Source organism: Equus caballus, chromosome 8 (genome assembly GCF_041296265.1).
Source record: "Equus caballus isolate H_3958 breed thoroughbred chromosome 8, TB-T2T, whole genome shotgun sequence".
Classification (NCBI taxonomy): domain Eukaryota; kingdom Metazoa; phylum Chordata; class Mammalia; order Perissodactyla; family Equidae; genus Equus; species Equus caballus.
Window position 1 is genome coordinate 85,213,372 of NC_091691.1, and position 16,026 is coordinate 85,229,397.

The 16,026-nt window shown below is 43.6% G+C and overlaps 1 protein-coding gene across 1 annotated transcript; it reads left to right on the forward strand.

The window, feature by feature from the left end:
* Positions 1-10,462: 10,462 nt before the first annotated feature.
* On the forward strand, positions 10,463-15,037 carry PMAIP1 (phorbol-12-myristate-13-acetate-induced protein 1). Its single transcript, XM_003365575.4, has 2 exons — positions 10,463-10,671; positions 13,363-15,037. Exons 1-2 carry the CDS (start codon positions 10,614-10,616, stop codon positions 13,467-13,469), a joined length of 165 nt encoding a protein of 54 aa, XP_003365623.1. The 5' UTR covers positions 10,463-10,613; the 3' UTR covers positions 13,470-15,037.
* The last annotated feature ends 989 nt before the right edge of the window (positions 15,038-16,026 follow it).

Consider the following 16,026-nt stretch of genomic DNA (forward strand, 5'->3'; position numbering starts at 1 on the left):
GTATATGGGACTCTACCACAGCATGTCTTGATGAGCAGTGTGTAGGTCCATGCCCGGGATCTGAATCCATGAACCCAGGCCACCAAAGTGGAGCATGTGAACTTAACCACTAGGCAACTGGGCCAGCCCAGATTGCATGCATTTTGAATTGCCTTTTGGGGTGGAATGGCTACCACTCTTTTCCTGCCCTCCTCATTCTAGGAATGATGGGGGCGGGGGGGGGGGGGGGGGCGGAAGCAGGTGGAGAAGGGATTCAATGATCTAGAACCTTCTCAATGTGACACACACTGTGGTAGCTGATTTACCTGTATTATCCCTTTTCATTCTTAAAAAAAAAAAGCCCTGTACATGAGGTCTCATTATTATTCTCCCTTTCCAAAATAGGAAACCTTGGCTCAGAGAAATTAAGCAACTTCCTTAAGTAAACCAAGTGAATAGTGAAGCTGGAATACAAATAAAATGAAAAAAAAAAGCTATAAGAGAACTTTATGCAAATTTCCCCCATTCACCTGACCTATGTCTACATATTGTAAATCTTTGAGACTTGGATCATTATTTCAAGTACATATTAATGTCAAAGAAAATAAATCTGATTATTTTAGCATTTCAACTACCATCCCAAGTTTGACAGATTTAAAAACTACCCTGGGAGTTTTGACAAAGTTGAGGATGGAGTAAGATTGCCTCTGGGTAATAGAAGTAGGTAAAGTAGTTTGAAGGAAAGGTAGCAATGGGGGAGACAGGGGGCTTCCTGCCTTCAAAGAATATGCAGCTTTATTTTGGGGGACCCATAAAACAACCTGTGACATCTTACACCAATGAGCCAGAGAAAGTAGAGTATAGACCTGGTTGCATGGACAATGGGGAGATATCTGTAAATTCTTCAGCAAGGGAATGATGTCAAGGAATTGGTGTTTTCTAGGCAGATTGAAGTGGGAGGGGGCTCCGCTGGCAGAGAAGGACAGGTGTGTGGGTAGAGGACTTTTGCCATAATGTCAGCATGAAATAACGTGCTTTGCAGGCAGAGGAATTTGAGAAGGAAGGTTAACTCCATAGGTTGCTTTAAAAAAGATGTGGTAGGATGGATGGCAGTTTGAATACAGGGGGTAAAGAAGAGGTAAGAAGTCGACCAGATTGTGGTTTCAAGCGTTCTAGTCTGGGAGGCTGGAATAATTATGTCTCAGGTTTCTGAAAAGGTGGCCTCGAAAGGGCCAATACCTGGCTGCCAGGGGCTCCACAAAACTCTCTGTAAGGGTTTTCTCTATGCTTTCCCTGGGCCTTGCATCATAGCCCAGAGAGAGAGAAGGAGAGAGAGTGCAAGTGAGAGCCATGCCAGAATCAGCTCTGTCCCTTGCATCACAGCAGGGAGGCAGAGACGGAGAGCTCGAGCACCCACCGTGCCAGAATCAGATCTGTCCCTCCCACACTCAAAATAGAGGGATGCGATGAAGGGCAGGTGCTGTGGCTGCTCCGGAGCCCGCTCTCCGCCTTCATGTCGGGATCTCTCGGGCAGCCTCGGCGCTCCCGCCACCCTGGCTGCTGCTGTCTTGGCAGGCTGTGCCACAGCTCTCAGCTGGGGGAGGGCAGGATCAGACCCTGAACTCAGCCTTTGTTCTTCAGAAGTTCTGTGGTCGTCTGACTTTGTGCACAGTGTTTTTTACTGACCTAAGCTTTTACATTTCTCAGAAGTCAAACGTGTCCTTGAGATTTGTTTTTCATAAGCCAATCCAGTTCCAAGATTATGAAAATATTCACCCATGATTTCTTCAAGGACTTCTTCATGTGTTCGACATTTATGTTTAAACCTGTGAACCCTCTGGAGTTTGTTTTGATGCAGATGATGAGGTAGGGATCAGCCACTCATTTTTTTCCCCCCTGGATATATAGGCAATCATCTTAAAAGTATTCATGGAATAATCTTGTACTCATTGAATTGAAATGCCACCTTGATCATATCCTTCATTCTCATGTTTTAAGGCCTGTTCTGTGGCTGCTGGGTTCACACTGGTCATCTCTGTCTCCCTCTCTCTCTGTCTCTCTCTCTTTTTCTCTCCCTCTTTCTCTCTCTTTCTTTCTTTCTCTCCCTACCCCCCCATTCTCTCTCTCTCTTTCTCTCTCCCTCTCTTTCTTTCTTTCTCTACCCACCCCCCATTCTCTCCCTCTCTTTTTCTTTCTCTCTCTCCCTTTGTCTCTTTTTCCCTCTCTCTCTCTCTATCTCCCTCTCTCCTTCTCTCTCTGCCTCTCCCCCGCCTCCCAGGCATTCCCCATCTGTCCTCTTCCCCACATGGATAGCTCACGGGGGTGGAGGACTGGAGAGGTGGAGGGTGGGGAGTTTCCTCCTGGGCACTGGCCCCTTTCCTGTCCTATTTGAGAATAAGAACAAACTCTCACCCTTTTCTTCCCTTCAGCTCTGGCAGGTGGCTTTTTCATTTTTGATTTGACTCTAGGGGCGACTGGAAGCCCCCGAAAGCCTTTAAGCAGAGCAGGGATTCTATCTTTTAAAAATAAAAATGTGATCACTCTGGAAGCAGTGTAGACAATAGATAGAAAGATTTTAAGAAGGGACATGGGAAAATTTGCATTAAAGAAAGTCATGCTGGCTGTCATGTGAAGAATAGACGAAAGAGGGGCAGGTGTGGAGGGGGAAGCCCAGAGAGGACGGCCACTGCAGTGCCCAGGGGAGAGGAGGTAATGGCCTAGAACACAGGGGGAATGAGGACAGTCAAGAGGTATCCAGGATGACTTAACACAGATTGGCTGTGAGGTGCAGGAGAGGGAGGGGATGCAGGGTGCGCCTGGGCTTCCTGCTCCAGCATCTGGAGGGCTTGGTGGCGATGGCACTGTGCGGGGAGACTTCAGACCTGGAGGATGAGTGGATGCTCCAAGAGGTCTCGCGTTCACTTTTGAAGCACACAAATTTGAAGTTTGAAAGCACACAGGTGGATGTGGGAAAATCTCACACTGAAGTTTGAAATGTGGGTGGTATAGGGACAAAGTCTACGAGAATGCACGAGATTGTGCAGCGGAGAGGAGGCCGTCGGTGGGCAGGCAGTGGCCTGTTCCAGGAGGAGGAGTAGCAAAGGAGGCTGAGGAGGGCCGAGAGAAGGAGAAGGGACACCAGGATGCTTTGGGCACGGCCGATTCCTAATTATAAGCCCTCCCTCTGAGCTCCCAAACTTTCAAATCTAGAGGTTTATTGTTAAAGAGGGATACTTTTATAGAAAGAAAAAAAAAGAGCCAGATTTTAAATGCCCAGTGTCTGTGATGTCTTTTGATAACTGTCAGCCTTTCTTACCAACCAATAACTGCAATGAACTAGGCGTAGAGTCAGAAATTTTGGATTACGGTGGCTACTAGTTCACTTACTAGCTGTGAATTTAGATAACTGATTTATCCCCCTCCAGCTTTGGTGTTCTCACCTGTGTGTGGAAATGTGAAAACCTAGTCCACAAAAGTGTTTTAAAGTGGAAGATACTTCTCAACATGCCCCATAATGACGATGCATTTAGTAAACAAATATTTGGTGGGTGTCTGCTATGTCCTAGTGCTATGGGTCTAGGCACTGGGAATACTGGAGAACAAGCCGTGTAAAGTCTGAGCTCATGTGGAGTTTGACTTCAAAAAAGGAAGTAAACAATAAACAAGTCAGTCAACTAAATAAAATAGGTTTCACAGTGGATAGTCACTTGGAGGGTAGGGATGGGCAATTTTAGACAGGATAGTCAGCCAGCGCATTTCTGAGAAAACAGCATTTGTTCTGAGACCTGAATGGCCAGAAGTACCTAGACATGGAAAGATCAGACATGGAAAGAACATTCTAGGCAGAGTCAAGGACAAGGGCGAAAAGGCTCAGAATCAGGAAGGAACTGGGTGAGTTTGAGGAAGGAGGCCAGGGGAGGTTGGTATCAGATGTACTGGTGTCCCCGTACGCTCCCAAGGCTCACGGTTCCTCTCTATCTGTGATACTCAATCCGCAGTGTGGGTGCTGTTGGATTAAATTAGGCAGGAAGGAAGATAATCAAGAATTTGGCCTCATTTAATTTCCAAGTCTACGTGCTAGAGTGAAATTGTATCTCCTACTGAAGGCAGCAACCATTGATTACTAAAGGCAGCAACTATTGATTATCCACACAGCTGGGTAACAATTCTGCTTGCTAGTAGCAACACTCAAAGCTTCTGGACACTCAAAACATCCTCTAGTCCCCTGTTCCCCTCTTCTCACCAATTGTGTCTTGTTTTGCCCCTTCTGCCTCATGTGGATCACGACTACCATGCATTTCATCTCTGCCTCTTCCTCGTTCCACAGGGCAAATGCTATGGGTCAATTGTGTATGTATTATTATTGTTTTTATCTTTTTTAATCTTTTTTATAAACCCATTTATCCTGGAGGTCCAAACTTCTTTTGCCTCTTGAGGATAATTTTTCTCTTCCCCTACATAGATTGTGTAAATTGTGAAATATAACACTCAACCAGAAAAGTATACAAAAGAATTTACTATTTGTAGTTAATGTCACTTAACTATCCTGTAAAAATATTTCCAAACCTCACATAATTTCACAATAAATTATAATCCATTTTCAGTTGTTTGCAGCTAATTCATATATATTTTATTTCTTTAACTAGACTGTAAACGACTCGAGGTCAGGGGTCATTTCTTAAGTGCCTTTTCATCCTCTCCATTAGTGTACCAACATCATCGCAGAATCTTGTTAAAATAAGTATATCCAGGCTAGGGCCCCACAGATTGTGATTCACCAGTCTGAGGACAGGTCTGCATTTTAAGTAAACTCGTCAATTGATTCTGAGCTTGTATTTACACGATTACACTTGGACAATCATTGCTTTTCACTCTCACACAAGACTGAATTACCTTCTTAGTAGTTATTCAATAACTACCTAAAAATAATTTTTTCATCATTAGACATTCTGGGTTCTAATAAACATAGCATTTCCTAATAGTTTCTTCAATGAAATCCTTGAAACCAGTTGGATTTATTTACTTGTTGAAAATCAATAATTCAGCTAACTTCAACGTTCGTGCAGTCTTGACCCAGGCCCAGCATTCAGCTGATACCTGAACCATAAACCACTGCCTATTTCTCTTCTGGAATTTTTGCAGTTAAACAAAAGCACAAACATGCTTGATGATCATTATTTGTGATAATCTAGAAAAAACAGAAAAAAATTAGTAAATAAGGGAGAGTAAAATGCAGAATAGAAACTCTGGGAGATTAAAAAATTTTTTTCCTCTCTTTTCCACATTTCATAATGTGCTTATATGTTGCACTAATATAAGTTAAATTTACTTTTCAACTCTGTAAAGCATTTACTGAAAACTTGTTTGGCCTTACGAGTTGGAAGCCTGGGTGGGGCGGCGGGTGGGGTGACACCACAATCTTCGGCTAACAATGTGCAGGGTACGCGTGCTTTCCATGGCTGACAGATGTTCTAACCTGCTCCCTCACAAGTCATCTCATTTCTTATCTTATCTATACTACTTTTGAGCTTTATTTTAGGCTGCTTAAATTCATTGTCAAGTTTAGCAAGGGCTTTTTGGTTTGTAAAATGTGCAAATTGAAAATAGGATGATAAAATGTATAGGTAGAACATTTTTTTTTAAAAAGACAATTGATAAAGGGAGATGTTATCGGTTGAATTGTCTCCCTCAAAAATATATGTTGAGGTCCTGACTCCCCCTATTTCTCCCTGAACCCCCACCTGTGAATGAGACTTTGTTTGGAAATAGAGTCTTTGCAGATGTAATCAAGTTAAAAGGAAGTCCTACTGGATTGAGGTGGGTCCTAATCCAAGGACTGATGCCCTTACAAGAAGAGGGCAATTTGGACGCAGACCCCCATGGAGAAGGCCATGTAAAGATGGAGCAGAGACTGGAGTGATGCATTTACAAAGCAAGGAATGCCAAGGATTGCAGACAACCACCGGAAGTTAGAAGAGGCAAGGAAGGATTCCTCCCCTACAAGCTTCAGAGAGAGCATGCCCCTGCTGACACCAAACCTTGATTTCAGACTTCTAGCCTCCAGAACTGTGCGGAAACACATTTCAGTGTTTTAAACTACTCAGTTTGCGGTACTTTGTGATGACAGCCCCAGGACACTAATATAGGAGAAAATGTCAATTACATTTATGCTGAAAAATATCAAGTCTTGATCTAATAGAATATGGTCCTTGGGACTGGCCCCGTGGCCGAGTGGTTAAGATCACACGCTCTGCTGCAGGCGGCCCAGTGTTTTGTTGGTTTGAATCCTGGGTGCGGACATGGCACTGCTCATCAAACCACGCTGAGGCAGCGTCCCACATGCCACAACTAGAAGGACCCACAACGAAGAATATAAAGCTATGTACCGGGGGGCTTTGGGGAGAAAAAGGAAAAAATAAAATCTTTAGAATATGGTCCAGTCCTAGTCAGGGAATATGGGAATTTCAGTACGATAGAGGTTGAACTAATTCAAAAAGATATAGGCACCCCTATGTTCATTGCAGCATTATTCACATTAGCCAAGACTTGGAAGCCACCCAAGTGCCCATCAACGGATGAATGGATAAAGAAGTTGTGGTATATATATATGCAGGGGAACACCACTCAGCCACAAGAAAAGACAAAATTGTGCCATTTTCAACGACATGGATGGACCTTGAGGGTGTTAAGCTAAGTGAAATAAGTCAGACAGAGAAAAACACTGTACGATTTCACTCATGTGTGGAAGATAAACAAACACACAAACAATGAAAACAGATTAGTGGTTACCAGAGGGGTAGCGGGTGGGGGAGAGTGAAAGGTGTAAAGAGGCACATATGTATGGTAACAGATGGAAACTAGACTATTGGTGGTGAACATGATGCAGTCTGTACAGAAACTGAAACATAGTAATGTACACCTGAAATTTACACAATTTTATAAACCAATGTGACCTCAAAAAAAAAAGACAAGACAGAGTTTGAAATAGTGACAGTCTTTGCTGACGCCATCATCTTGTATGAGAACTACCATAATACATATCTTCACAATTTACACTGTCTCTGGTCTTAGCTTGACTAATCTAGTCCCACTGCAGCCAGAGTGAGCTTTCTAGAATCTGATCATGTCACTCACACCCACATGCTTAAAGCCTTCAGTGCCTCTATTTCACCCATTCACAATAATGCACCACCTCCTCAAGTGGCTTCTTGTCCCCTTCACCTCTCACCACTCCCCACCTCACACTGCTCTTCAGTCTCTGCATAGAACATATTTCTTCCCTTTGGCCTCATCACTTGGCGAACTCCTATGCGTGCCTCAAGTCTTTATGTAGGTGTCCTTTCCTGCTTAATTGCCCTCCCGGGTAGAGCTGTAGTCCATCATAACTTCCGCAGCACAGCCTTGACGCACATCTTATTGCACCTGCCTGTGTTCTTATCTATATCGTCCTCCAGCCTTGCTCCTCAAAGTGACATCCATAGACCAGAAGCATTAGCATCACTAGAGTCTGCTTAAGATGCAGAATCTTAAGCCCCGCCAGATCTCTAAAATCAGATGTGCATTTTAACAAGACTCTCAAGTGATTCTCATGCACATTGAATTTGAGAAGTACTGGTCTCTCCAAGCAGGTTCCACGGGGGTAGGCAGCATTGTCTCCCCAGAACCGAGCACAATGTCAGTCTTAAAATAAACATATTTATCTGATCAAGTATCAGGCTGATTTTGTGTTCACACACATGCTATACAGGAAAAAAACAAGTCCTCTTTTATCAGAATAGACAGACTCAAGTCTACAGCCTACATATGTTGTCACAGGCTTCTTGTAAATTCTCTCTCATTCCTCTGTCATATCCTCTTGTTTTCCTGTCAGATCCTATTTTCTGCATGAAATACACGAATGACTATTCTATTACTAATCATGCTTGCTGTTTTGTTTTGTTAGTAATTTTTTTAAGCACTCTAAGTGACAACACAGGCCTGGCCAGATTTGCTCTATCATTTTTGAACTTGGTCCATGAAAACTGCTACCTTGTAGTAGTTTTAAAACTGTCCTCACCAGGTCTCCCCTTGGCTTTGTTTTCAAACAGATAATAGGGAATTCTAAAGCTTCATGATAAATCTTTATTTTGTCAGTCCCGGTGGTCAAAACAGCCCCCTATGCTTATATTTCTTGCAAGCTCTCATTAAATGATCTATCCCTTTTCCAGAGAAGTATACAGTTAAGAGAGCCTTTTCACACTCAGCTTCTAATTCTCTTAGAATGTTAGATCTGGAAGAGTTTATGGGCCATCTCAAACCCAAACCCTTAAAAAGTCCTCCATAAATGGCTGATTTTGACCCACCTCCGAAGTCCAACCTCCTTCCACTTCTCTCCTCCCTTTTCCTTCCAGCAAGTTGAATTTGCAATTCCCTCAAAGGCACAATTTGCCTAAGGTTTGTATCTAGCGTGGGTCACGTGGCCAACAGCCTTTTATAATGATAATGTCAGAGGACAGGACTATACATCTTTGGCAGGTAAACAATGGCATAATTTGCTATTCTTTTGTGGAATGTATTCATCGAATTTCAGGGTGCCTGACTTGATCAGAAGTTTACTAATTTATCCAATCAGGAAGTTAGTGGTGTTCTTTAAGTATCAAGCCAGTCAAATGAGCCTGGAGAGGGCTCCAGTGGTTTTGGGACTCCAGGTTGAGATAATAGATTTCTAGGTAGCATCTCCGCTGTGGCTGTGCTTCCTGTGTCATGTGGCCGTAACTCCCCAATTCTGTCCACTCTTATCCCTGTGTATTTACCACGCTCCAAACTAAGTTGTTTAAACTCAAAGAGTGGTTCTGTTTCAATCTTTTAACATCGACTATACATCTGCAGGATCAAGTCATAAACAAATACTTGCAGGCCTGTGTTGATTGAAAGATTTAAGGTAAATAAACAAGCTCAAATGCCTACTGGGGCCAGATAATGTAAATGAGAAAGCAAACAGCAGGGAGTGTGGCTCACCGAAGCTCCCGCCCAGGGTCTCTCTAAGGGGAGCAGCTGCAAAGACACTTCTATGCTGCTCCGGAGGGTCTGAAAACGGATCCCAGGTTGTCAGAGCTTCTGATTTTCCAAAAGATGCCAGAAATACCGGCTTTTAATGCAATCTCTCCATTTTTAAATGTTGGTAACCAATTTAATTTTTCACAAGACACTTTGCAGACCAGTACCGAGAACCAAACCAAACACTTCTAGGAAGCCATGCAGCTCTAACAACCAATTTGCAACCTCTGCACTAAATAGTGCAGATAATATAAGAACACTCATTTTCTAAGAAATTGTGATTAGTGGGAAGGCCGCAGTGGGTAAGAGCTCTTGCACATGTGAGCCTGCCTGGGTTCAGATCTGGCAGTGCTCTTTACCTATGAGAGTTCGGGCGACTCACTCAATCTCTATAAACCTCAGTTTTCACACCTGTAAAGTGGCCATGACGGTAAGAATACCAGCTTCCTAGGGTTGTTCTGAGGACAGTAGGAGAAAATATCTGCCGAAGCCCTTAGCATGAAGTGTCCTCAATACCAGTTAGCTCATGCGAATTACTCCTGTCCATAATAATGGAATTATTCAAGGGCCAGTCAAGCATCGTGCGAATAACTGCGGATCGCCATATCTCTCACTCCTCCCTCCACCAAAGCATGTGAAAGTTTTCTATATGAAGACTACTCTTTTTTTGTGTTGCTAAGCATGCAGGACGAGCAATAGCGACCTATCCAGAGGGAATATGCTCGACTTTTTAAATCACAGTCTTGACCCGGGCCGAGAACTAGCCCGCTCTCCCCCATCTACACCCCTCCCCCCCGCCCCGACACGCACCACCTTCTAAATCAAAACAGTGTTTGCCGTCTTGCTCCAGGGTTTCCAATTTGCAGTAACTGCCCAACAGTTTCAATCCGGTGCTTTTCGCACATGGCCTCTGGCATCATCTCTACTGTTATTTAAGTTCTCTTCATTTCACTTCCCCGGAACTAGAGCCCACACTCTCCGAGGTTGAAAACTTTCCTTTTCCGCACTCTTTCCGGGGTTGGTTTACAGAAGTTTCTAATTGCCCATTTATGATAAGGACGAAGCTCCTGGCCTCCCCACCCCCACCTTTCCCGCTAGGAGAACCTTTCTCCTCTCGGACTCCTAGAGCCCGCCACAACTGCAGCCGACTCCACGTCGGAGCTTGCAGAGTCTCTGTCTCAACCTCCTTCTCCGCCACCCCCGTTTGTTAAAGAAGCCATTTCGGGGCTGGCCACGGGCTCGCCCGCCGAGAGCCCTACGCCCCCCGCCGCGGGTCGGCGCCGCCGCGAGTCGGGAGCGTGCCGCAGCAGGTCGCGCCGGTGGCCGGGCTCCGAACGGGGACAAGGGCGGGGACAGGGGCGGACCCTGGCGCCAAGTTTCCCTACGTCACTGGGAAGTCCCCGTAAGATCAGAGCGCGGGCCGGGGCGGGCGCCGGGAGCTCAGAGGTTCTGGCGCGCGCACGGAGCAGCGTCTTTAGCTTCGCTCTGCCCGCCGCCCAGCGCGCAGCTCGCCGCCTGCACACCCGAGGTTGTACCCCCTCTTTGGGGCACTGAGTTGCCAGGGACTCTGAGAAGAGCTCCTGCCGCTGTTTGCCAGGATGCCTACAAGGAAGGCGCGTAAGTCTGGGCAGCCGAGCCCCACGCGAGCCCCGGCAGGTAGGGACCAGCTGGGGCCCCTGGAGATCCTGGCGGGGTCGGGGTCCGGGGTCCAGGTCTCAGGCCGGACGAGGTCAGCCCGTCCGCACCGGGTCTCAAAATCGAGCCAGGTCTGTGCCGTGCACGTGCTTTCGGGGCGCCTCCAGGAAGTTGTTCAGGGGTTTTAGCCGGGACCGTGGAGATGGCGAGGGAGGGAGCCCGGTGTGCGACTGGGATGATGCTGCATTTTAGCGGATGCAGAAAGCCTCTCCATCGCTCGCCTTCCATCCCTACTCGCCCTGCCCCGGGGCCACGCGGAGAAAAAGTGCGAGTGCGGGCGACAGCCAAGAGGAGAAAGTCCTTGTCGGGGCAGGTGAGGGCGGGAGAGGCTCCAGGAGCTGCCTGGCCTCCCAGCGCTTCTTGAAACAGGCCCTTTTCCTCCGGAGTCAGTCGTGGCCCTTGGCGGGCTCTGCTCTGCTCGTTGCCACTCTCTCCACCCCGAGCACGAACAAGAGCAGTAATAACGTTTGATACTTTCACAGCCCTTCCACAAAGAACTGATGGAGGGGTGTGGAGGCCCCACAGGGACCACTGCATTCAGGAGCCCGGAAAGTCTTGCTTCTTTGTTAAGAGTGTAACATTTTAACAATCGATATTAGTTGCAGAGAGGGGACAGGAGAAGAACAGTTGGTCCCCAATTTTTTTAATCCATCCATCCTCCTTTCACCCCCTGCCCCCTATAGAGCCCCATCGAATAACTTTTCAGGTCAGCTCCCCCCCCTTTATAAATCTTACCCGACAAGGCGGCTATCTGCTAAGGGGCAGCCGCAGAGGCGACAGTAGGGCTCGGCTGGAAATCCCTGTGAGTCTTACTGCTATTACATCAGACTGTGATAGGCCCCCTTTTAATTTAGTTTCATTTTATAGAGCCCGTGGGGCGTGCAAAGAAAGTGGTACGTTTCCAGTGTGGCCATGGCTAAGTTGGCACCAGGCTGCTGTCTGGGTCTCCCTTGGGAGAGAAAAAGCTTTGTCCACCTTTTGTGATGGCCCAAGACTTCTAATCATGTTTTCAAAAGGTCTAACCTATGCATAACCTCACTGATCCAACCTAGTCCCAAATCACAAGAAACAGCAGCAAGGTCCCTCTTAAACTTGATTAGATAGTAATAATTTTAATTGAGATATCAGTGACCTAGAACGTTGGATTAGTTTTTTGTGTACAACATAATGATTTGGTATATGTTTATATGGTGACATAATTACCCCAAGAAGCTTAGTTAACAGTCACCACACATAATTACAAATTTTTAAAAACGATTAGTACGTTTATAGATGTGTAACTGTAACAACAAGGTTAAGGAAACAACTAGGAGCTTCTTTTTGCCCTTTTTTTTGGTGAAAGGGATAATTTTTCCTTTTATAATTCAGGGCTTCCAAAATTTCATGTTGGATGATAATTATTTTTTTAGGATAATTATGTTTTTGGTGTGTTCATATATCCCACTCAATGAAAAGAACATGTGTTTATAAATACTTCTCAAAATGTTTGACTCTGTAGCCTAAAAGAATGGCATCTTAGGAGATTTATTAGGTCTCTTGTTAGGGATTATGAAAATTTCACCCACCTCTTGTAGAAAGAGAAATTGGTTGAAATGTAGATTTAAAAATCTGCTTTACCATACATTTGCAGTTTTCATTTATTTTGAGCCTAAATAGAGTCTTTGCAGGGTCTATTTACAAAATAAACTGGATTTTAATTTGTGGTCATAATGATTTTTAATGTTCATAATCATGATCTTAAAGTGGACCAAAAAGAGTCTAAGTTGCTCTTTGAAATATCCAAGAAAATTGAAATTATGGTCAGTATAGATTTGGTGTTAATTTCATTTACCCAAAAATATCTACTTGGAAATTAGATTATAAGCATTATTTTTCTTGTTAATATTCAGTTAATTATAATATCTCAATTCTAAAAAGTAGTTAACATGAGATAGATGTCACTTATTTTCTGCTTACCTCATCTCCATAAAAGCAATGGATTGGTGCAGATTGGGCTCATACGAAGAATTTGGCTCAGAGTAAAATGCAAACTTCTAAATTATTTTAGAGAATGTGATCTTAACTTTGGAATAAGATTTTATGAGTCTTTTATGAGAAAATTTCAATGAGTTTTTCCAATGAGGAAAGAATACATTTATTTAGATTGGCCTATTAATGAGGGCATAATCCGAGCTATGACTTCTTGCCATTTAAAGATAAATCCTACTTGAAAACAACACAAGAGTTTAGAATTTGACTTCTGTTCCCCCAACCAACCTTAAATGAGAGAGAAAAGGATGACATCACCTTTTAAGTCTGGCAAAGGCTTACTCACTCTTTGTGGTGTTTGACACTTTAAATGGCCGTATGTGAAAGTAAGATACTATTTGCCTCATCCAGAATGCTTTTAAAAAAAATGTTTCAAAGTAAATGTCTTTTTTCTTACCTTAACTATTTTTTTTTGTTTATGAGTCACAATGTGTTATCTTATGTCGTGAGTGTGTGTTCTAAGTAGCCTTTCTCACATTCAGAAAACAAGTGTACATAAAGCTGAAGTTAAGAGAAATGCTTCATGGAATAAATACTCAATTTATCCTTTGGCTGGGCAGAACCTTGCTGGCTGCAGTTTGTAATATCGTCAGTGTAATTTGCATGTCTTGCTTTCCTTTTCAGAGCTTGAGGCTGAGTGTGCCATTCAAATTAGGAGAATTGGAGACAAACTGAATTTCCGGCAGAAACTTCTGAATCTCATAGCCAAACTCTTCCGCTCAGGAACCTGACTGCTCCAGGAGCCTCTGGATGAGGAGACCCCCTTAAAATGGAAGGTGTTGATCCCCATCAATTAGAGGAGAGACTGTCTTGACGTGGAGAGCAATGTGAAGGCACTCTTGTTCGCTTTTGGATGCCCTTGGAAACGAAGATAGAATACGTCAAAAATGAATTTCTGTTGGAGGTTTCCCAGAAGTCATTCTTTGGGATATGAGAACATTGTAAAACCACTTTGTTTATTTTAAAACAAGAATGGAGGAACTTTGAAAATAGGGAATTAAGTATGTATACATTTTGTTTTGCTTAGGGAATCGTTGTAGTATTTTTGCTGAAAGTTGCTGCTCAGCCTAGCATAAAGAGGAGTTGACAAATGGTTAGACTTGGTGGGGTCAGCAAACGGAGGATGTTCAGTGTTTGCTTCTACTTTTGGATGACGACTCCAGAACAGTGTATATTTGGTTTATATATATAATTTTTTTAAAAGTAAAAGTTTCCTTCTGAGAACACTGAATGTCATAGTGAATGTCGATTTTATAGGTCACTACAAATTATAAAATAACCTGGTAGTTTGTTTCTTTTGACTCAAAATGTATTGCTTCTGTTCAGAGGACCTTTCATTAAATGTGTTCCTGTGGGCCACAACTGGAAAGTGTCTACTTTGAAAAAACTCGATAGACGTATAGGAATGTTACTTGGTGCCAGTAAAATTCTTGCAGGTTGAATATTGAAGGATAAAGAGTATGGGGATTTTTGCACAACCAGGAATAATGAAAAAAAAATGAATTCGATTTTTTACTGTTGTAATTAAAACTTTGCAAAACAAATGTTCTATAGTAACTGTTGGTAAGGAGATGAACGTGTTTCCTACAGAAGTTTTTAAAATCTATAAAATGCCCTTTCTCATGCTAGTCAACTAGTAAGCAGCCTATATAAAGTGATCTTTTAGGAGAAATTAAGCATGTTTCATAATTGGGATTTACTTTTTTTTTTTTTAAAAAAGGAACAGATTGCTCATCCAGAATGAAAATCCATTTACATACATGAATATATATACACATATATAATTTGCATTAGAGTAATATTAATATGTAGAGTCTGAGAAGAGTTTCACGTATTTCATTTTTTAAAAATTATTAAGAGGCCAGGCTATCAAAAAAGTCCCCAAATATATGAAAAAGAAGTAATAATGTCATGATTAAATTTCAGCAGGAATAATTTTATTTATTTTACCTATTTATAATTAAAATATTTTTTGTTTAGTTTAAAATGTCTGTTAGTGAAAAGTTCAGTTTTGGGTTATGAGACTAGGGTTTCATAACTACTTGAACTCTTACAGTAAGAATGTTTTAATATAGGCTGTAGTCACTTTAGACGAAAAATTACCTCAGCATCTGTTTTCCTTCAGTATTACTTAAAGCTGTTAGTTTATTTAGTTGCAAAGTTTTTGTTTTTTTTGCTCTCTCTGCCTAGAGGCAGATACTTTGCTATATGGATATTTATGGCCTGTAACTCTATTTATACATATATATTCATTAAACCTGATACTGTAGCTGTAAACTATTAAAAATTATTACCACTCTTTTCTGTGTGTTTATTTTTTCATCCTGTAAGCTCCTGAGTGTTCATTACGAAACCAGAATATTTTAACTGGTTTCCATCAGCGCCGTCTCTGTCCTAGTTCCGTGGCAGGAATAGAGAATGCAGGAGCATTTGGCAGCATTTCTGCTGTCAAGGGACTTACACTGTACTTGGGAGAGGCAATAGTGAAAAATAGGGAATGAATGCCAGGCAGGGTCTTGAGTCCTGCTGAGTGCCTTCCACCAATGCCGGGAGAGTGCTTTCTTTGAAGTAGCTCACAGAGGTTCATGATCTAATTAGAGGCATGGTCAGCCTGCGTCCTTGGCTGCTCCTGAGCCTGTCTGCCAGGCAAGAGGAGCTTCTGTGCAGTTTCCTCTAGGTGACCTCATGCTTCTCCCTTCCTCTGCCCCAGCGGCAAGTATTGCTTCATCTGAAGCGAGTCATGTGCAGAAGTAGGTGTAACTCAAGTGGCCTTCCTGTTTGAGTGTGAGAACTAAAAAGATACCCCAAATTTGCAGCTTCGATCTATCTAGGAGCCACACCTTCAACCACCCCTGCTTTCAGAAAGAGTATGCGAGATCTTGAGTGTAAATTGCCTCCCTTAGATGGGGAGGGAGAGGAAGAGCTGCAAGGGGAAGCTGACGAGACGGCAGCTGGAGAGCTGGGGATGAAGGTGCCCTGGAGAAAGATGCGAGACGGCAGCTAGAGAGCTGGGGATGAAGGTGCCCTGGAGAAAGATGCGAGACGGCAGCTAGAGAGCTGGGGATGAAGGTGCCCTGGAGAAAGATGCGAGACGGCAGCTAGAGAGCTGGGGATGAAGGTGCCCTGGAGAAAGATGCGAGACGGCAGCTAGAGAGCTGGGGATGAAGGTGCCCTGGAGAAAGATGCGAGACGGCAGCTAGAGAGCTGGGGATGAAGGTGCCCTGGAGAAAGATGCGAACCAAAGCCACCAGCTCCTCCAGGGGAAGCACTTAGTATTGCAGGAGTAGG

Coding starts and splice junctions, on each gene's coding strand:
- PMAIP1 (XM_003365575.4), top strand. CDS start 10,614: ATGCCTACAAGGAAGGCGCGTAAGTCTGGGCAGCCGAGCCCCACGCGA. Junction 10,672..13,362: donor CCCCACGCGAGCCCCGGCAG/GTAGGGACCAGC, acceptor TTTCCTTTTCAG/AGCTTGAGGCTGAGTGTGCC.